The sequence below is a fragment of the Eleutherodactylus coqui genome, chromosome 1, assembly GCF_035609145.1.
Source record: "Eleutherodactylus coqui strain aEleCoq1 chromosome 1, aEleCoq1.hap1, whole genome shotgun sequence".
NCBI lineage: Eukaryota > Metazoa > Chordata > Amphibia > Anura > Eleutherodactylidae > Eleutherodactylus > Eleutherodactylus coqui.
Window position 1 is genome coordinate 164,124,602 of NC_089837.1, and position 22,428 is coordinate 164,147,029.

The window sequence follows — 22,428 nt, forward strand, 5'->3', positions numbered from 1 at the left end:
GTCCAGTTAAGTCTACAGTCAAGTAGTACCCCCAGGTCTTTTTCCACATCACTTCCCCCTAGCAGTACCCCATTTAGTGTATATTGGTGACATCCGTTTCTCCTGCCCATGTGCATAACCTTACATTAATCAATATTGAACTTCAGTTGAATAGTGTAGTATGACTGGCACTAATGGTAGCACGGTAGCTAGAACGTATATGGAGGTGGCTGACACTCATTATTATGAGCTCTCACTCACTGTTAAGGGCGCCCACCCACTGGCGATTTTTTTTCCCTGCGAAATTCGCAGCATTTTTTTCTCTGCAGGGGTCTATGGGACTTGTAATGTTAAAATCGCGATCGCGCAAAATCGCGATTTCGCGGTAAATTGCGATTTTGCGCGATCGCGATTTTAACATTACAAGTCCCATAGACCCCTGCAGAGAAAAAAATGCTGCGAATTTCGCAGGGAAAAAAATCGCCAGTGGGTGGGCGCCCTAAGGGGGTGTTATGAAGGTTCTCTAGCTGACAGGGTGTGGGGACAGCACAGGGGGAATGTATTGCAGAAGCAGTACAAGATAACTAATGCAATTTATTTGTAAATTTACCTAACTGTTTATGTACAAGATTATATCTATATTATCTACATATTAAATATGAAATAATGTTTTATGATGGATATATACGTTAATGTAAATGCTTCATTTTCTGTGCTGTAAGCAGTATAGACGGTGTTAAATGTAACATATGGTTATAAATGGCATATTGGAATCTAAGACAAAGAACGGGTTGTTCATCTCTCCACGTGTCCACTAACAAAATACACATGAGTTCTGCAGCCCTTCACTTACTCTTGCACTTTCCTCTTTCGCACTATATTATGCATGCCAGCTTAAGTTTTAGAACTCAGACTTTTATCTATATTTCCTTCCTCCTTCAAACATCCTTGTTCCCTCCTGCTGTAGGATATTTTGTCTGCTTGATCTCCCATCTTTCATCCATATTTTTTCCTGCTTGAGTTTTGATATCGCTGCAATGATAGTGGGATACTCAACAGGAGCATAGCAGCTTGCACTTGACTCTGGTGTCTTTCATATACCTAGAATGGGTTGGATATTTATTGATGGCATGTCTAGTATGTCTATGTATGTTATCACTGGTGCTTCCCTTCTTTTGCTGAGCTTTGGCATTTGGCATCAGCAGGAATCTGTACATGATATGCTGGTGAGTACTGGTGTTCATACTGGCATTTATGATATTGGAGTTATAAAAGAAGTAGATGTATACATCATTTTATGTTGCGTATTAGATATGTTGCTGCTAGATAAGCATCGTCAATAAATTGCCACGCTATACAGAGCTGATCATCATACATGTAGTCAGGAAGGAATTTCTTCTCTTAAATGGGTAAAATTGGCTTCTACCTCATTGGTTTTTTCTTGCATTCCTCTGGATCAACATTGGGGGTAATATGCTGAACTGGATGGGCATCTGTCTTTTTTCGGCCTTACATACTATGTTACTGTGTTACTATATCAGTTCCTGTTCCCATGGTTATTCTTGTACAGACACAGGATGAAAGACAAACTTGTGGTGTTGTCTTTCCATCACAGAGTGGGAGATGGAAACGTTATACTATAAATCCACTGGGACATAAGTGGGATCATTTGAACCTGACGTACAGGTGAGTTGATTTTTCTTTAACTTTTCCTGGAATATACATAAAGTCAGTGGTGCTCAAGGTGATACAGCCTATTAATAGTATATGAATGAGTCATTTCTGCCTCTAAGTAGGCTGAAATATTAGCACATTTTCTGTTGCTGAATTATAAATAATACAATGATATAATGATTGCAGATTTATATTCCATGTTTGCCTATTTTTTACAGGATTGTCCAGTATCCCAATACTTTAAACAGATGGGACACAGATAAAGCATTAGAGATTGCCTTTGGCATGTGGAGTAAAGTTTCCGCTCTAACTTTTCAACATGTACCCCATGAACACAAGTCGGACCTTAGCATTGGTAAGCATTGTCAACTTTGTACATAAAATATATTATCGAGTTGTGTTGATCCCTGTTATTTACCTATACAAAGGTTCTTGACTGTGGAGCAAAATTTGACAACTTTCTTCCATCAACTCTCCACCAATAGTAATGTATTTTTTTGCACCTTGAACAAAAATGTTTACTTACACTAGCATCGTTTTGGAGCACATTCAAAATCTGTCATGTCCCGGTGTCATAAGCTGTTCATTTTAGGTTCTCAGTCATTCTTTTTGGTAGGACACAGTGCAGCGTCCCATAGGGAGACCCCAGACACCTGACATACGTGGGGAGCTGGGAGGGTAAAACGTTGACTTGTCATGGCAGCACTTACCAAACTACTTCTGGGAGGGACACACGCAGCCAAGGCCAGAGTATCGTTGCAGGCCACCGGGGACACCCCTAGGATAGGGAGATGCCCACTAAACAGGATAACAGGAGTTGTAGTTGTCACGGGTGACGCCACCGTTCCTTCACACACCAGTATGACCCTCAGCGGAGAATAAATGCAGCCACAAACATTTCTTGAGTACTACAGGTCTCTAGGAATGGTTAGAGCCCGGAATAAACTTTACTTTAGAACATTTTAAACAGAGAATACAAGGTAGCTCACTTAGAATCTTTGCAGTGCAGACAAGACTAAAGATTTGAGGTCAGGGAGGACACTCAGGATGACACTGCTCCTGCAGTCTACATTATCTGCCAGGAACTGCTCCTGGAAGGAGAACACTTAGGAGGAGGAAAGGGGTAGGGTCACTCCACAGACACTCTGACAGCAATTATTAGCTTGAAGTACCTCCACCCAGCCTTGGAGACGCATGGGTGTGACAATTAAAGGGTGTACCTCTACGCGGTGAACCTGGCTCTAAACAGCCACATAGGAAAATTAGAGGATTTATTAGTATCTCTGCACTGGCCTTGAGAAGAAGTAGCTACTTACAAATGCTCTCTCACTCCATTCACATCCAGAACACAATCAGCATAGGAAATCTCTCCTCCTCTTCCATCTTCACCACAAGGAGACTGAAGGTGCCTCCATGTGGCTCTGTGTTAGGTGGAACTCACGTAGCAGACAAGATGGAAGACCTCTTCCAGCTCTCGAGCACTTCTATTTATACCTTCTATCATAACACATGACATGACAGACTCGATACATTTACATGCAGACTTTGGATTTGATTAAACACCTAACCCTTCTAGCGCTGCAGCTGTGCAATAGAGATGAGCGAGCGTACTCGGCCACGCCCCTTTTTCGCCCGAGCGCCGCGATTTTTGAGTACTTCCGTACTCGGGCGAAAAGATTCGGGGGGCGCCGTGGGTGAGTGGGGGGTTGCAGCGGGGAGTGGGGGGGGGGGGAGAGGGAGAGAGAGGGCTCCCCCCTGTTCCCAGCTGCTACCCCCCGCTCCGCCACACCTCCCCCCGCCCCCCAAATCTTTTCACCCGAGTACGGAAGTACTCGAAAAGCGCGGTGCTCGATCGAGTAATTACTTGAAACGAGTAGGTTCGCTCATCTCTACTGTGCAACACACACACTGGAAATAACAAGACAGCTTTGCACAGTGCATCAACATAAGACAAACATGTATGACATTGATGGAGGGGACCAGGATGATGTCCTGGGCCACTACACACAGAGCCTATGAAAAGCATTCCTCCACCTTGCATGGTTTCATATTTAATTGTTGTAAAACTGAAACAGTGGCTTGAAATAGGCTTTTTTATACCAATTAACAGAAAAGTACTGTTTCAACTGATATTTCAATGCAAAAGCTGAAAAACCCAGGTCTCATTCTGAGTGGGGCCATAAATGGTTGTTCACTTTTCACATTATAATTAGAGATGAGCGAGTATACTCGCTAAAGGCAATTGCTTGAGCGAGCATTGCCTTTATCGAGTACCTGCCCGCTCGAGATGAAACGTTCGGGTGCCGGAGCGGGGGAGCGGTGAGTAGCGGCTGTCAGCAGGAGGGAGGGGGGGGGGAGAGAGGAAGAGAGAGATCTCCCCTCTGTTCCGCTCTCCCCCTCAGCTCCCTGCCTGCCGCCGGCACCCGAACGTTTCATCTCGAGTGGGCAGGTACTCGGTAAAGGCAATGCTCGCTCGAGCAATTGCCTTTACGGAGTATACTCGCTCATCTCTAATTATAATATATTTGAGTGTATGCATTACATGGGTAGATTTGGGGTTAGCGAAGGGCTTTAGTTATATACATATGGTAGATATTTATATATATCGATGTAGCACCCCTAATGCATCTCACATTAGCATGCTGCAGCAAAAGTGTGATGTGACTAAGCTATTTCTGTAAAGTCCAGAAAATAGTAGAGAGCGCCACAGGTTGGTATGATCCAAGGCTGATGGAATATGTATAGACAATCACGGTGAATCCTTTCCTCAAAACTCCGATCCTCTGAGTCAAAGGAGAGCTGCAGATACAAACCGGGGGGTCTGGAACCAGAACTCCCCCAGGTATAACAGAAAATAGGATGTCAGGAAAAAAAAAATCTGCGCTCAATATGGAGTAAAAGCTGAGGACAACTTCACGTACAAGGAATGGTTTGTTATAACACTTACTTGGAAGGAGGGGGGTATGATGCACAGATGCCCCCTCCTATGAGTGTCTTCCACAAAGTACAGAACTATGTTCCAGGGCACATAGTGAAAAATGGGATACTTTAATCAGGCAACGCGTTTCAGTGCAATATACAGCACCTTTCTCAAGCCATACAAACAGATAAGTATACAATACATACATTTATACATAATAAACAATGAGAACATACCCTTCACATGTTTGTCTGTGCCGTGTTCCCGGCGTCTCGGAGGGTAGGCGTATACTGATGACGTCAAGATCGTCATATAGCATGGGGGCGGTGCTCCATGACGTGTATAAGATCTCCGTGCACTATAATGACATATTTGGGCTTCCATGAGGCGGGATGACCCCTATTTACGTGGCCCTAGTAAATATATCATATAAAAGTTTGCTCAATGCTATACACCCCAGACGGTGAAAGCACTGTCCGATCGCCGAGCGGAGGGGGTGGAGTCACGTGACGCGTTCCGCGTCATTATATCACCTAATCATCCTCTATCAACAGTGCCGAGGACAGGGGGCGGGATTTCATGACGCTCCCCAGCATCATTGTGTCACCTGATCATAGGACACGCCCCTCAGATGACATTAGACTAAATAGTTATGATTGAAGGGCTGTGTATTAGCGAAACGGATGTGTTTTAATGCAAATCGCATCCCTGAGCCACCCTGGTGTACCAATAATGGCCAAAGGATGATCATGTGGGGTTGTGTGATATTGACTCACATGACGAGGGGGGTGTGTTTAAGAAACGGCATTAAGACACGTGATTAGTCAATCGCGCCCTTAAGGTGACGTTAGGCCGTGTATTCAGAGCTCACAAGCAGCTTCATGTTGCCATGGCACCCATCATGTGGTGCCGATCATGTGATCCTATCAATTAAAAGGATACTAGCAGAGCGGCTAGATTTATATATTACTAGTCCCGGCTACAAGTAAAGCTCTAATATAGTGACCATTTATAAATAATTATTATATAAATAGTAAATATATATATATATATATATATATATATAAAACCCAAATGTTATATGAATAAATAAAGTTCCATTGTTGAAAAGTATAGAGATGCATGCGTAATCACTCTATAACCAGTGTTCTCATAATAAATAACAATAAATTTTCTAAATACATTAATACATCCCCTCACAATATCATCTATGCAAAAAATAATAATAAAATATGACATATCTCTCTAAAATGAATTCAATTAAATTAATTAATCTAGAAACACATAAGTTAAAACTGTAAAATTTATATAAAAGGCCTCTGGTACTGGTCAAATCTTCTCTAAAACTTCGTTGAGGCCATTAGGCATTAGTGTTTTTAATTTAAAAATCCAGTACATTTCCCTGGCTTTCAGAAGTGAAGCTGAGCCTATTTTTATCTTTTCCACTGGTGTGACCCTGAGACCCGAAGGGTCTCTATTGTGTTTTTCCAGAAAATGTCTTGATACGCCATGTTTCAAGAAGCCCTTTAGAATATTACAACGATGCTTATTAAGTTGGATACGTAGGGGGTTTATAGTGCGGCCTATATATCTGAGGCCACAGGGGCATTCAAGGAGGTATATAATATAAGAACTGCTACAATTCAAGAAGGAACTAATTTTATATGCAGGTTTGTCCGGACTGATCGCGATTTCTTTTCTCGCATGTACGATGGACTGACAGCACTTACATCGAGAGTGACCACATTTATATGATCCTTTCAAAGAACTTAAGTTCGAAAATTTAGATTTTTCAATATTCATTCCTTTGGTTTTCTTTCTGTACGGGCAGGAGGGGGCTACCATATTTTTTATAGTTCTATTTCTCCGGAAGGTAATGCAGGGATTAGTGGGTAAGATCTTCTGTAAGAAAGGATCTTCTTTTAAGAGGTTCCAATGTTTATATAGAATTTTACGTGTATGACTATGTTGATTATTGTACTTGGTGATGAATCTAATAGTTTTCTTGCCCTTTTCATCTATATCACCCTCACTACCCTTCTTCTCTTTTACAATTTTTGTTGGTATACTGTGTACAAGAGCTTTCTCGTATGCTGCTTCAACGAGACTCATTGGGTACCCTTTCTCTATAAAACGCTTCTTCAGGGTTACTGCTTGTCTTGCGAAGTCTTCTGTTTTGGTACAGTTCCTCTTGACTCTTAAGACCTGCCCAAAAGGGATGTTATTTTTCCAGGTTTTAGCATGACAGCTCTTATAATCTAAATAGCTGTTCATATCTGTTTTCTTAAAATGTGTAATCATCTGGATTTGATTGTCATTGATAGAGATGTCAATATCAAGGAAAGTAGCAGAAGTTTCACTATAATTAGCCGTAAACTGCAGACCGCATTCATTGTTGTTCAGTTGAGAAATAAAGTGTATCAGATCTAACTCATTACCCTTCCATATAAGGATGATATCATCTATAAAGCGCTGGTAGAATACAATGTTTTGTTTGTCTATACTTTCTTCGAAGGCCCCCATAAACAAATTCGCGTAAGCCGGTGCGAATTTGGTGCCCATAGCGGTCCCCCTCTCTTGGATATAAAATTGTTTATTGAACGTAAAGTAATTATGATCCAAAATAAACTTAATGCCCTTCAGAATAAAGTCTTTCTGTCTGGCGGGCATTCGGTTTTCCTTCGCAAGGAATGAGCCCACTGCTATCAACCCTGCATCATGTGGGATATTCGAATACAGTGATGTAACATCTAAGGTACAGAGGATATAGTGCACGGAGATCTTATACACGTCATGGAGCACCGCCCCCATGCTATATGACGATCTTGATGTCATCGGTATACGCCTACCCTCTGAGACGCCGGGAACACGGCACAGACAAACATGTGAAGGGTATGTTCTCATTGTTTATTATGTATAAATGTATGTATTGTATACTTATCTGTTTGTATGGCTTGAGAAAGGTGCTGTATATTGCACTGAAACGCATTGCCTGATTAAAGTATCCCATTTTTCACTATGTGCCCTGGAACATAGTTCTGTACTTTGTGGAAGACACTCATAGGAGGGGGCATCTGTGCATCATACCCCCCTCCTTCCAAGTAAGTGTTATAACAAACCATTCCTTGTACGTGAAGTTGTCCTCAGCTTTTACTCCATATTGAGCGTAGATTTTTTTTTTCCTGACATCCTATTTTAAGCTATTTCTGTAGCGCAGCCAGCCATTCAAACTGATGGCAGCAGCTGCGCTATACAATTTGCATAGGAACATTCGCACTCCAAATGAACGTTTGTGGTGTGACAAATGTTTGTCATAAGATGTTACATCTGTACTGTTTGTATGTTTTCCTGTGATGTTGTCACTTCATACTGCGGCATTCCATCTCTTTTTATATGTACATTTTTAACCCCTTAAGGACCAAGCTGTTTTGTACCTTAAGGACCAGACACTTTTTAGGGATTTTACCCATGTGGCGGTTTTACTGCTCTATTTTTTTTCCCTTTAGCTACCAAAATTATTTTTGCTGCGTTTTTCCGTGACATATAGGACTATTTTTTTTATATCTTTTTCACTGACTTTTTTTCCCGTTTTTTAGTTTTATTGTGGGTAAGAAGCTTAAAAAAATCATTTTTTTAACATTTATAATTTTTAAAAAATAATTTTTATATTTACACTAAAATAAAGTATGGGAACGGGTTCCTCTATTTGTTTCAGACATTTTGATATATAGTATGTATGGTTTTGGTTTACAGGGCGCATACGGCGACGGTTTTTGTTGGCGTCGGCTTTGTATTATTTTCTTTCTTATGTATATATTATTGTTTAATTCTGTTATTTTGTTTTACTGATGTATGTAATTGTGTTTTTTACTATCTATGTCCCCCATGATGTCATACAAGACCCCTGGGGGACATTCACATATTTTTTTTTCTTTATTTGACACTTTCCCACTGTAGCTGGGGTGTCCATAGGAGCCCTAGTTACAGGGGAAAGCAACCCCTGTGGTGACATTAGTCACCTGCAAAGCTGCCAGAGTCTAGTCTGACCCTCCAGCTCTGCAGTAGCAGGGAATCCCAGGAGGTCACATGACCCCCCGAGGCTCCCGTAGTGAAAGTACATGTTACTTTCACTTTCCCCATCCAGTGCTCATTGAGCAGCACTGTATATCGGGGAAGCAGAAGGCAGGAAGGGTTAAAAACCCCTCCTGCTTTCTGCTCCGGGTTATCAGCTGTCACTAATAGCTGATACCCCGTTCCTACCTCTGACTGATTGCTGAGGCAGGAGACTTGAAGCACCACCGTAATTTTACTATCGGCGGTGCTCTAAGCCCAGGACCAGCCGCCGTAAATTTACGGTGGCTGGTCCTAAACGGGTTAATATAATGAAATGAATATTTCATATTCCTAGAGTACTCATTCATACTTGTGATTTTCTTTTATGCACAAGTTTGGGATTCTTTAAGATACACAATAGTAATGGGAAGATGCCACACACATCACTATGGCATACATTCGTGTGATCGCTAAGGCATATGTTTGTTTCTGTTGAACATTCGTATGAGGATGTTGGCTCCAGTCTCCATCCCTTGATGATGCTTTGCTTATGAATGCATAAACGAGTAATATCTTCATTGTATTAGATGTATTGCACTTTACTGATGCTAATGCATGGACACAACACAACCATGTTTAATGGACGTACACTACAAGCACTAAGCACTTTGTATTTACAGTGATATTTTATGTGGCTTATGCCTTCATTGATTGTATTTAAGCAACTATGAACAAAACTTTAACACTAGAGATGAGCGAACCTACTCGGCCACGCCCCTTTTTCGCCCGAGCGCCGCGATTTTCGAGTACTTCCGTACTCGGGCGAAAAGATTCGGGGGGCGCCGTGGGTGAGTGGGGGGGTTGCAGCGGGGAGTGGGGGGGTGAGGGAGAGAGAGAGGGCTCCCCCCTGTTCCCCGCTGCTACCCCCGCTCCGCCACGCCCCCCGCCCCCCGAATCTTTTCACCCGAGTACGGAAGTACTCGAAAATCGCGGTGCTCGATCGAGTAATTACTCGAAACGAGTATATTCACTCATCTCTATTTAACACCCCTTACAGTCTCGTTAAAATTGGAAAAACCTCCCCAAAAATGTCACTTTTTTAAATTGTAGATTTTGAATTTATGTCTCATGCAAATATATTCGGCACAGAACTCGCCTTAGGTGTATTTTAACCCCTTAGTGAAATTACTAATTTTAGCCTTAAGAGTCAGTAAATTCTATCCTCTTTTTGTGTTCCAGCAGTCATAATTCTTTCATCAATGTGAATATGACATCTTGTATTCAGTATTCCTGACTTCACTTCAAATGGCTGTAGTTCTGTAAGTGCTACTGACATGCTGTTATTTGGAAGCCAGGAATCTTAGCATTAAATGGCTCCAAAAGCATGTTTCAGGGGCGTAGCTATATAGGGAGTGCAGAGGTAGCAGTTGCTACTGGGCTCTGGAGTTCCAGGGCGCCCAAAGACCCTTCTATCACATAAGAAAACGCGAGCATTATAAATAGTACATGTGTAGTGGCCCAGAGTTGGGTCCCCCACATCACTTATTCAGCTACCTCATGTGGAATGTCTATGTGTGTCAATGTGAGTATGTCAGTGTTATCTAACTTGTATATGGCTGTACCCCTATCTATCTATCTATCTATCTATCTATCTATCTATCTATCTATCTATCTATCTATCATCTATCTATCTATCATCTATCTATCTATCTACAGTATCTCTATCATATCTATCTCTCTCTCTCTCATGTCTATCTATTAATCTATCTCTGAATCTCTCTCATCTATTTATCTATCTATCTATCTCTGTCATATCTATGTATCTATCTCTCTCTCTCTCTCTTTTAGGCCTCATGTCCACTTGCATGCACGGATTTCACTTCTGAATCCCACAGTGATATCCGTGTGTGCCCAGGGCCATGAAGAGGGAAAATGCATTATACTCACCTCTCCGGATGCTGCGGGGCTCTCCTCTGTGCAGGCCGGATCTTCTTTCTTCCGGCCGGCGGATGTACTCGGCACACCGGCAGCGTGTCGCGTGCATGCGCCATGCACACAATTTTTTTTTTAATCTCCCGCTCTTCCGCATATCCACAGCACAGCTGTGCTTCTGATACGGATGGCTTCCATAGGCTTCAATAGAAGCCACGGGAGCCATCCGTGTGGCAGATCCGCAGGAAAATGGAGCATGCTGTGATTTCTTCCCGTGCGTGCGACATGCACGCCAGGAAGTAATCCCATCTGCATGCTTTTAGCTGCCCTACTGATGCGAATGCATCTCTATGGGCAGCAAGACACATGGGGGCCACGCGCTGATTTTATAAATTAAATCCGCACGTGGCCATTGGCCCTCAGGTATAGGTATGGGGGGAGGGGGAAAAGGGCCTGGGGGGGCTAGCTGAACTTTTGCACCCGGGCCCCTGAGCCTTTAGGTACTTCCCTGATCCCTGCCTAATTGTGGAAACAAGCCAGAGCAGACTCCGGGAAGGAGGGCAGGCCTAGAGATCGTGAGTGGATATTATTCCAGCTAGGTCAGAAGTTGGCGCGTCTAGTAAAGCAAGTGAGAGACCGTTAGCTTCCCTCCATTCCTTAACGAACAACCGTCTAAAACAGCCACCAGATAACTTAGACTGGTGGGCACAACTTCCCAAACAGAGAGAAGTTAAAGGGGTTGTCCCGCGCCGAACGGGGGGGCTATTGAAAAAAAAAAACCCGTTTCGGCGCGAGACAAACCCGATGCAGGGGTTTAAAAAAAAAAAAACCGGATAGTACTTACCCGAATCCCCGCGCTCCGGTGACTTCTTACTTACCTTGCGAAGATGACCGCCGGGATCTTCACCCACGGTGGACCGCAGGTCTTCTCCCATGGTGCACCGTGGGCTCTGTGCGTTCCATTGCCGATTCCAGCCTCCTGATTGGCTGGAATCGGCACACGTGACGGGGCGGAGCTACGAGGAGCAGCTCTCCGGCACGAGCGGCCCCATTCAGAAGGGAGAAGACCGGACTGCGCAAGCGCGTCTAATCGGGCGATTAGACGCTGAAATTAGACGGCTCCATGGAGACGAGGACGCTAGCAACGGAACAGGTAAGTGAATAACTTCTGTATGGCTCATAATTAATGCACGATGTACATTACAAAGTGCATTAATATGGCCATACAGAAGTGTATAACCCCATTTGCTTTCACGGGACAACCCCTTTAAGGAATTAATACCTGATATGAGTGTTACCAGCAAATCTGCTGAAGTTGTCGTTGTCTGTAACATCTGCAAAGTGTGAACTGTTTCATAATATTTCAAGTGTCAAGTAAACCGTGTGCCTTCGCTTTTACCAAAGTTTTTTGAGTCTGGATTCTTTATTTTCCTCATGACTGGATACTCACAGGCACTGGCGTCACATGAAACTTTTACTACTGTGGTTTCTAGCCACCCTTGTCACATTCGTCTACTGTATGGGCCTTCGTTCCATGCAGAGTAGCCACCACCATGACTAGGCCTGAGGTATGACAAACTGCTTGAGTTACATCTGCCGACTCCAGCTCGTTGCACATGGATGGTTGAAGGGCCATGTTACAGATTTTGCATTGGGGACCCTTACATTTAGCCTCTTCCTAATCTTTGAAGATTCTAGAATTGTCCCCGCCTGCTGCTGTTGCATTGACAGGTTTCTTATTGTGGTATCCCTGTCTGGTTGTTTCTTCGATAGTTACAAGCTATCTGCTGTATGCTTTTTTGGTTACTTTAAACCTTATCTTAACATAACTCTTCATTCTCCAGGATTTTACTCCTTTAATCACAGTGACTGTTGGGAATCCCCATTGCACCCCTGCTTTGATGGTCTGAATGGAGAATTAGCTCATGCTTTTCTGCCACCAAGAGGCGAGATTCATTTTGATAACCATGAGTTCTGGGTACTTGGACCTTCCCGATTCAGCTGGAAGCAGGGTAAAATCTCTTTCATTTTTTAAGTATAGGTAATGTGACCCAAGCAGTATAGGAATTATATCTTAGAAGCCTGCAGAAACCAAATGCCTTGTATCCTATTAATAAATACACTGAAAACCGACACACTTGGAAATTAATATACAAAGTTAATGAAACGTGTATTATTGAAAGCAAGCTGTAGCGTAATCAGAGACGTAGGCCTCATTCGCACAGGCAAAACCCATGTCAAAAAAATTTGATGCGGATTTGCCCCATAATTCCCATACAGCTGATCGGCAGACCCCCACTGATCTGATATTGATGATCTATTCTGAGGATAGGTCATCAATATCTTAATCCCCCAAAATACCTTTTAATCACAATATCTACCTTTGAAAATATTCTCTTTCTTATGTTTATTTTGAAATAATTTCAACTTCATTATAGTTCTTGTTTGCTATTATTGCTTTCGTTATCTGCTCAGCTCCTTCTCTTCTCACCTTTTTCTTTATCACTCAACAGGTGTCTGGTATAATGATCTAGTCCAGGTGGCAGCACATGAGATTGGTCATGCTCTTGGCTTATGGCACTCTAATAATGTCTTTGCACTGATGCATCCTAATGCTACATACACACGGACTCGGAGATTGGCGCGAGATGATATTTTAGCAATACAGCATCTGTACGGTAACTGTATACTTCTGTGTCGTTTAGTACAAAATTTCGTTAGGGTATGTTCCCTAAGTCCAAAGGACTGAATCGCAATGGAAAATTCCTACCCATATAAAATCTCACTCTATGGTGATTTTTTGTGGATTTTTTTCCAAACCATACAGATGAGATTTGTTAAAATTTCACCTACATGGTCTGCACTGTAAGTACTGCTGATTTTGCTTGCAGCATTTATGTCACATGGGAACATAGCCTTACTATTCCAGGCTTTTTATAATATTGACATCAACAGCTTGTTTTTCCAAGTTTTTATACATCCTAACTAAGGATAAGCGAGTATACTCGCTAAAGCACTACTCGTCCGAGTAATGTGCTTTAGACGAGTATCTCTCTGCTCGTCCATAAAGATTCGGGGACCGCTGCGGCTGACAGGTGAGTCGCGGCGGGGAGCAGGGGAGAGCGGGCGGGAGAGAGGGACAGAGAGATCTCCCCTCCGTTCCTCCCCGCTCTCCCCCGCAGCTCCCCGCTCCGCAGCGGACCTGAATCTTTAAGGATGAGCAGAGAGATACTCGTCTAAAGCACATTACTCATCCTTAATCCTAACCATTGGTAATCCATGACCGTTCATCAAGTTAATGGGGAGATGGAATTCCAATAAAGTCAGTAGCTTGTCAAAAAAAAGTGAAGAGTATAAACTTTGACTTAAAGGGGTTTTCCAGGGAAATAATATTGATGATCTTGATCAGTCGTGCCTGCAGTTACACATGTCGGCCACTACATGGGAGGTTGGCGCGGAGACTTCTGCTACAAATACACATATGTCGGAGCAGAATCCTCCGCGCCGACCTCTGTATAGTGGCCAGCACTTGTAACAGCAGGCACAGCTCCTATTGAATTCAGCGCAGACAGCATGCGACCGCGCAGCTGATCGGTCAGGGTTCCAAACGATAGACCCCAGCTTATCAACTACCGATGACCTATCCTGGTGATGGGTCATCAATAGTATTTCTCTGAAAAAAAAACCTTAAGCCGCTTTCAGGCAAATTTATTTTAACTCCGTATTTGGTCCATTTTTTACGAACCATAATACAGAGCTAATGTAAATCTATGTATCTATTCACATGGCCATTTTTTCTTACATGCTGCATGACCTATTTTTGCCCATTTTCACTTCTACATTGGTATTCTTTTCTAATAGGCTAATACGGATCAGTAATGCTTTTTTTTTGACAGGCTGTCCAGTATCAATATCTAGCTGTGAGGCGCCAAAAGATCAGCAAAGCTGTGGGTTACAGAGTCCATGTTACCAAAAGTGTAATGGTTGTAAGGGTAAGGAAATATTCAATAGAGCTCTCACATACTCCAAACTCATCTGTCTTTGAATCAGTTTTACAAGGTGATTTTCATTTCTTTCTATTAAGAGATGTCTGAAGAAGGTCCAAAATCGCACAAAGTCAAGGTGAAGACATTTTATACTTCTATAGGCAAGACTGTCAACCTCAGCTGTTCCCAAAGAGCATCACAACCGCGCCAACGAATCAGGTAAGATAGGCATGCCTAAGACATAGATTGGCATAGAATTCCTGCAGGAACAACCTATGAAGTTACTTAGGCTGAAGACCTATATTCATTGTATGGAACCATTCATTTAGAATGTCTGCCATGAATTTCTGTAAGGTGGAGGGTAACATTTCTGTGGCCCACACAAATTTAGAGAATGTGTTTTTGCTCAGCTGTTTCAGTAACTTCTGTAGACTTTAATGCAGAGAGCCGTAGACATGCACAGCTATCTCCTAGTTCCTGCATGCATTGGCTGCCTTGGCTTTCCCCAATTCTCCTGATTGATGACCATCACAGATGTAGGACTCCCCCTCTGTTTATGCTTTAAATGTCTACGGTAGTTATTTCAGCTGCAGATAGTTCTCTCAATTTAAAGTACCCAACAGTGACCCCTTTCCAAATTCGATACTTCCCTTCCCAAAGTTAACAAAATAAAAGGGGGAGGAGCTTCTGATATAGCAAATGACATACACATGATATGGAACTAGTAAGAAAACTTTTAAACAATTAATAAAATCACATACACAATATACCCCAAAATATACTCTTTGTCAAAAGAAATCAAGCACCTAGAAGACGTTGCCATTTTGCTGCAAAACTCGGTATGCAGTTACATCTCAGGCAGATATGCTAATTATTAGAGTTGTGACATGACTAGATGAAAAGTCTTGCCACCTTAGGCCCTAAATGTGGTTCCATTCTTGGTCTATAAACCGAGGTTACTTTTGTGTAGTGGACCTATTTTTCCTACTTGTGTAGAACTTGCTTACCGCTAGATGTCCCTATGACATAGAGAAGAAATTTCGCCCAGTTAACAGAGTTTGAGAGAAATGTGAGAAACTGGATGGCCATATCGATGAATTGCCTGTCACCTAGGCCATTCTATCGACACTGTTAGAAAGTGTTGGAACCAGTTGATGTGTGAGGGTGCACACATAAGGTGCCCAGGCTCAAGAAGCCCTCGGCAGACCACCAGTAGAGCTCCAAATGTTTCGTTGTCCGACATCTAGAGATAGATGGAACCATCATTAGACAGGCCCTGTGTCAGTCGGAACTATTTCCAGGCACTTGGCTGAAGGACATTTGGTCTCATGGCGCCCATTACATGTACGGCCTTTGACACGCACCGTTGCCTCCATTTAGAGTGGTATTGTGAACTACAAAACTGTACTGCTACAGAGTTTAACTGGGTTGCCTTCAGCAAGGAATTCAGGTTTAGTTTAGGCACTGACGACAGCTGTGTTTATGTGTGGAGACCTAGGGGTGAGCACCTCAATCCTGCCTTTGCTGTGGAGCAGCACACTACCCCACAACTTTTTTGATGGTCTGGGGGGCCATCACATACCACAATCGGTCATCCCTAGTAATGGTATGAGGGACAATGATAGCTCAACAATATGTTCACCGATATGGACCGATATGATGCAGGACACCATTCGGAACCTGTATGCCTTAATGTCTGCCCGTATCACATCTTACATCCAAGCAGTACAACAGGGTACTAGAGCCTCCCTTCAAGTGTTCAGTTCTTCGCAATAAATTATGCCTTTGCTCTGATATTTCAATCACTTACTTATATCAACGTTACAATCACACAGAGAAAGTTTAATTTGATTCCAACAACTCTCTCTAGGCACTTGATTTTTTTTGACAATAAGTGTACCTGCGGCCTGAGCTAGAAAATCTGGTTGATGGAAAATATGCATTACAATAATCGTCTACAGAAGAAAGTTGTTGCTTCACACTTTTTTTTAAAGATATAACACATTATAGATGTATTGATCTTCACAAAGGGCCAAATAAAATAAGTATTTAAATGATTGCTGTCATTTCAACAAGCTTTGCATAAATGGGATAGTACAAGCAACTGTAAAAGTTTTTAAAATATAATTTATAAGAAAAAAAAAGCCCCTTTTTCCACTTATCAGACTCCTTCACTCCTCCCTCTAAACTATTCACTCACTCTGAATTCACTGCTATATCCATTTTAAAAGACAAAATGGACTGACAGCTCACTGATGGATCAGGTTACATGCTGCTAATAGAAGTCTATGGGAAGGAGTGAGCTGCAGAGTGAGAGGCATAGAGATACACCCAGATGATGCTGCAGCTAATAATGTTTCACTGTTTCACAACTACTAGAATCGCATCTATACTGCTTGGTCCTACTGAAAACTGTCCTCCATGATGCTGCTGTATCTGAGGGTGCACTACGGAGAGATACGGGAGTAGGATCTTCTCTTCTCTATTTTTGTAGTTCATGGGAGACATCGTAGCAACTAGTCTACACCCACTATCTCAGGGAAACATGACAATTAGAGATTGAGCTTGCACAGGTGAAAACTGGTGAAAAATCCAATATTCAAGTTATGTAATGGCCAGCAATAATGTTCTTCCTGATGAAAACTCACATGACAGTTTATTCTAAAAAGTCAATGGAATTGACAGAAACACTTGTGCCAGGGTTAAAATTTACTTTGTATCCACAGGATAGCAGATATGTTTCAGATCAGTGAGGATCTGACCACTGGGACCACCACCAATTCGAAGAACAGGGTGGTAAGGACCGTTACACATGACCGGTCACATTAACCTTTCAAGCCTTGGGTTCCAAATTAGTTTGTACCTGGATGTATCAAGGAGGCCAAAAACTATATAATTTATAGTTATTAGTTCCCACAGATACGTAGAGTTGAGCCGCGGCAGATATACAGCTCACTCTGCTTAAGGCGTGCGTACTCTGAGCGTTTATTGACTTGGTATAGTTCTAATACAGGAAAGGAATACGTCATTAGTCACGGGGTTAATGTCATTGGGTTAGAAAAACATTAAGAAACATGCATTGTTTAACAATCAGTGTAGTGAGAATATATCTGTTATGTTCTGTTTCTCTTCAGCGTTATCTCGTCCTCCCTGGTCCTCCCTTGTATTCACTTTGTTATTCAGGTGGTTGTAGCACAGTCAGTTCCCTTGTCCAAGTCTCTCTGGAGGTGTGGGAGGGCTTTTTCTGATAACAGCTGTGTCCAGGCTTGGTTCTCATGAAAAAGAACAGAGAGACACATCATTAGACATTGCACTGAATATCCTGCTCTAAAGCTATTTCTGCTTGAATTATTGTTTCACTACACACAAGCTTATTTACATCTTATAATGCTCCATTTTGTATCTAGCGGCCATTTTGAGACAGATTCTTCCATTTTATGAGCCTGTACTTTCTCAAGGGTTTCCAAAGGTCCCTGCATGAATAGAGTGGTAGTCAAGCAGGTGCACTGCCACTCCATTCATTTTAGTCGGACTGCCAGGGATAGCACTTGGCTACCTCTGGCAGTTGCATTGAAATAAATGGAGTGGGGATTATCCACTGTGGATAGGTTATACTGAGGATAGTTCATCACTATCTGATTGGTGGAAGTCTGCCGCCCACGACCTCGCTGATCAGCTGTCTGAAGAGGCTGCTGTGCTCATGTGAGCGCTGAGGCCTCTTCTATGCTAACATGTCAGAACAATCCTGTTCCTACTCAAAATGCCATTCTTTTTGCAGCATTGTCCCATTGAAGTAGTACTCAGAACTGCCACCAGGAATTATATGGTGTTCTAAGTATGAACAGGATTGTACTTGCATGTAAACATTGAAGAGGCTGCAGGTCTCACAAGAGTGCTACAGCCCCTTCAAACTACTGATAGGCCATCAATTTGTGTAAACTAGATAATTCCTTTAAAGTGAAAACATACCTTGTAAATAGGGGGCCATTTTTTAATCCTGGCACATCCCATTTAGGGCTCTGTTCATACCAGTATCATAGCTGCCATTCACAACCGAGCCATGATAGGTATAACAGATTAGACTACACTATTTGTTCTAGTCGTAAACACTCAAATTTAAACATGGTTCTAAAAAACTAATAAAAACTTTGGTATTTAATAATCCCTTTGTTTTACAAACATAGCACCCATAAAATATATATCAGTAAGAAGCATGGTGATATAGGTGTTAAATTATTTTTTAATACCTTCATGTCTGATTTTACTTTTATCCCCCATTCTATTACAGTTGGTACAAGGATGGCAGCCGTTTAAATTTGTCAGCCCCAGGAGTGGTCAAAAAGTCTTCAAGTAGACTGCTTATAGAAGCACAAGAATTTACTCAAGGACGTTATACATGTGTTATTCGCCAGGGAATAAAGATCCTGGGGGGAAAGTCATGGAATCTCCATGTCATCTAGCATGTCCACAACCTGACCATGAAGATCATAATTAAACTTATGATTTCAAACAAGCAAGAGTTTGTTCCAGCTAACCTGCCGTCTCCATGTCACCTTCTATCTAACCAAAGTATAAGGCCATGTCCATGGTGAATCCACAGCACAAGGTCGCTCTCATGCCACCAAAAGAGCTCTGACTCATCAATGCGTGAGTTCTGCCAGACTCAAGTCGAAGTCCCATGCACCACTTGATTTACTCTGTGCTTCACTTGTTTCAGTCCTTCACCATACCTTCAGAATAGCCTAGCATAGAGAATCCAAGGCACCAGAGATCTCAATAAAACTTGTATCTGCCCTGGTTTATGCATGGAAAAGTCTCATTTTTGTGTATTTTTTAAGATGACATAAATATTCAGCTTTTATTGAAATTTCTGGTGCCTTGGATTCTGTGTGCTGGACTCTACAAGACCTCTGAAGGTGTCCACTATTAAAGGGGTTTTACAGACAAAATACTATTGCTGATCTATCCTCAGTAGTTGATCAACTAGGATCCATCGCTCAGACTCCGCTGTCAGTGCCGCAATACACAGGGCTCTGACCTCTGTATTGTTGAAATCAATGGAAGTTACATCTGCAATTACAAGCATTAACCACCACTTACACAGGTCAGAGCAGCAGCTTCCAAACCGACCCCAGTATATTGTGGCACTGACAGCGGGCGTCAGATCAGCTGATCGCCTGGGTTCCCAACTGGTTGATTCCAGCCGATCAACTATTAATGATCTATCCTGAGAATAAATCATCAATAGTATTTCGCCTGGAAAACCCACTTAACTATTTCAGCAATTTCTGCTACAGTAGCTCTTTTGTGTGATCAGATCACTCCCCACATGCTTCAATGAGCCTTGAGCACCCATGACCCAGTCGTTGGTTCACCAGTTGTCCTACCTTGGACCATTTTTGGTAGCTACTAACCACAGTATACCCCACAATATCTGCCATTCTGGAGTTACTCTGACCCAGTTATCTAGCCTTCCCAATTTGACACTTGTCAAAATCGCTCACACCCTTACACTTGCTCATTTTTCCTCCTTCGAACACATCAACATAAATAAGCCAGCCCGTAAAAAAATGTAAGATAAAAAAATTGTAATATTGTGATATTGTCAGTATTACCTTCATGTCCCACAGTGCCAATCACTTCTGGTTCCTGTTAAGCTATGTATGAACCAGGCCTCAATGAGGTTTTATTCATAGTGACAGAACATCATGTAGCTACAATGTCCAATCCTTGAATTAACTTCTTACGTTAGTATGGCGACGTTTCTGAGGTCTAGTGTATTTACAGGACCGTTGGGGACAGAAAATATGCGGTTGCATGTGAATGTCAATGTACATGTAATTGTATATTAACATTCAGTTTCTTTATATCTAAAAATGCTTTTTTTGTATTTCAAGGACATATAAAGGAGATCTAATTCAATAAATATTATTTTACCTACAACTCATTTAGTGATACACAAAATCCCTTTACTGCATAATTGCACTACGGTAAAAATAATCATGAAGGCTGTCAGACAGTCCTGACATCTGCTGTTGAGGACAAAGTGGACTGCAAATGGGAATATAGACTTGCAAACCTACTTTTCTTAGTGTAAAGAAGAAACGCAGGTGAATCTTTGTTCTAGTTACAGTCTTGGGTAAAAATAGATCATTACGCAGATCTCTGTATTGACATACACTGACATGCCAAAAGTCATGGGACAGAAACTAATACTTTGTAAGACCCCCTCTAGCCCAGCACAGAGCAGCAATTTGATGTAGCATCGATTTCTCAACTAGACAGAAGACATCTGGAGGGATGTCCTTTGAGCCATTCCACGTGGATGGACAGCAATGGCTCCATGGTATTTGTAGGCGCAGGATCTCAGGGGCAAATGGACCTCCCTACCACGTTCCATAAATGCTCAATTGGGCTTATGTCGGGCAATTGTGCAGGCCACACAATTTGTAGGAACTCTCCAGAATGCTTCTGGAAAAATTTTGCACAACATGGGACTGATGGCAAGGGACATTATCCTGCTGGAATATCTAATCACTACAGGGGTATATGAAGTCCATAAAGGGCTGATATGTTTGGGCAGACCAGTGGACCCAACCCATACCATGAGAACACATCTCACACCAGTAAGGAACCATCACCATTCTGCACAATGCCTTTTTGACAACTGGGGTCCATGGCTTCATGGGGTCTGCACCACACACAAACCCTACCGTCAGCCCCAAACAATTGGTACTGTGCCTCATTGGACCACACCACATGTTGGCAGTCTTCCAGTTCACAACCTCACAAGCCCAGGTGAAGCACTGCCCGGTGTTGTGGTGATAACAGAGGCACTCTAGAGGTTCTGTTGCCATATCCGATGGAAGTGTGAGAGTGGCCTTAAGATAAAACCTCACAACTTATACATGTGTGGACGTTCCCAAGCCGTCACCTAAAGGAACGCCACTTCATAATCAATTTACATACTGCTATCCCATGACTTTTGGCAAGTCAGTATATTAATACATAGTTTTAGGTCACCCTCAGGCTTCTCTCACGTGTTCGGAAAAAAACCACGTCCAAAACCATGGCATTTTACCACGATTTTGCACTGTTTTCAAATGCATTCTCAGCATTTGACAACGTTTTTTAGCACATCAGACAGTAATACAGCAGACAGTGATCAAAAATCACGGAGTTAGAAACGCATTCATACGCTAGTCTGCGAGGCCCCATTGAAATCAATGGGAGCGTTTTACAGCGCTTAGCACAGAGCTTGAGATGCTGTGCTAAACACTGTAAAAAGCGGGCTGTGTGAGAGACGCCATCAGCCTACTCTCACACAGCCAGCTATTTACAGCGGCCTCAGTCAGCTCTCACACAGCCTGTTTTTCACAGAGTCTCAAACGTCGCACTAAGCGCTGTAAAACGCTCCCATGGATTTCAATGGGCCCTCGGAGACTAGCGTCCGAATGCAGTGTTTCTAACGCCGCAGTTTTTAATGCTTTCTGCTCTATTTTCGTGCATTTTAGCACTTTTTAATGCACCTCAATACCCATCACAATGATGGGGTGTGTTTAAAAAAATGCTGTCAAACACTATAGAATGCGTTCGAAAATGCTATGCAAAATCACAGTAAAACGCTGAGTTTTGCGAACGCATGTGTGAGAGCGGCCTCAGGTGTTCTTTTCCTCCAAACATAATATCATGTTATATTAATCTAATGTTGATCATCTTTCTGGGTACTGCAGTTCACCAATTCCATTACAGTGATGTTTCAGTTGCAGCCACTGAAAGAGACAACCAATAGAGAAGGCAGAGTCGTCTTTTACCACCTCTGCCTTTCTGATCACTATATACAGCGAGTGCTGTGTACACAATAGAGTAAGGGTGGTTTCACAC

At 42.4% G+C, this 22,428-nt stretch overlaps 1 protein-coding gene across 3 annotated transcripts; it reads left to right on the top strand.

Moving 5' to 3' along the window:
- Positions 1-902: 902 nt before the first annotated feature.
- Positions 903-20,475, top strand: LOC136611038 (matrix metalloproteinase-23-like). 3 transcript variants are annotated; one of them, XM_066590295.1, is made up of 9 exons: positions 903-1,205; positions 1,550-1,665; positions 1,872-2,008; positions 12,403-12,570; positions 13,072-13,236; positions 14,455-14,550; positions 14,643-14,763; positions 17,271-17,340; positions 18,833-19,007. In XM_066590295.1, exons 1-9 carry the CDS (start codon positions 1,086-1,088, stop codon positions 18,896-18,898), a joined length of 1,059 nt encoding a protein of 352 aa, XP_066446392.1. In that variant the 5' UTR covers positions 903-1,085; the 3' UTR covers positions 18,899-19,007. The 3 variants fall into 3 exon arrangements, with proteins under 3 accessions (XP_066446392.1, XP_066446385.1, XP_066446398.1); XM_066590288.1 differs by lacking the exon at positions 17,271-17,340 and having other exon boundaries at positions 904-1,205; positions 18,833-20,475; XM_066590301.1 differs by lacking the exon at positions 17,271-17,340 and having other exon boundaries at positions 904-1,205; positions 1,595-1,665; positions 18,833-20,475.
- Positions 20,476-22,428: the final 1,953 nt, after the last annotated feature.

Excerpts from the sequence above, each read along its gene's own strand:
- LOC136611038 (XM_066590288.1), top strand. The coding sequence starts at position 1,086 with ATGGGTTGGATATTTATTGATGGCATGTCTAGTATGTCTATGTATGTT. Across the intron at positions 1,666-1,871 it reads CATTTGAACCTGACGTACAG|GATTGTCCAGTATCCCAATA; the intron begins GTGAGTTGATTT and ends TATTTTTTACAG. Across the intron at positions 14,764-18,832 it reads CAACCGCGCCAACGAATCAG|TTGGTACAAGGATGGCAGCC; the intron begins GTAAGATAGGCA and ends ATTCTATTACAG.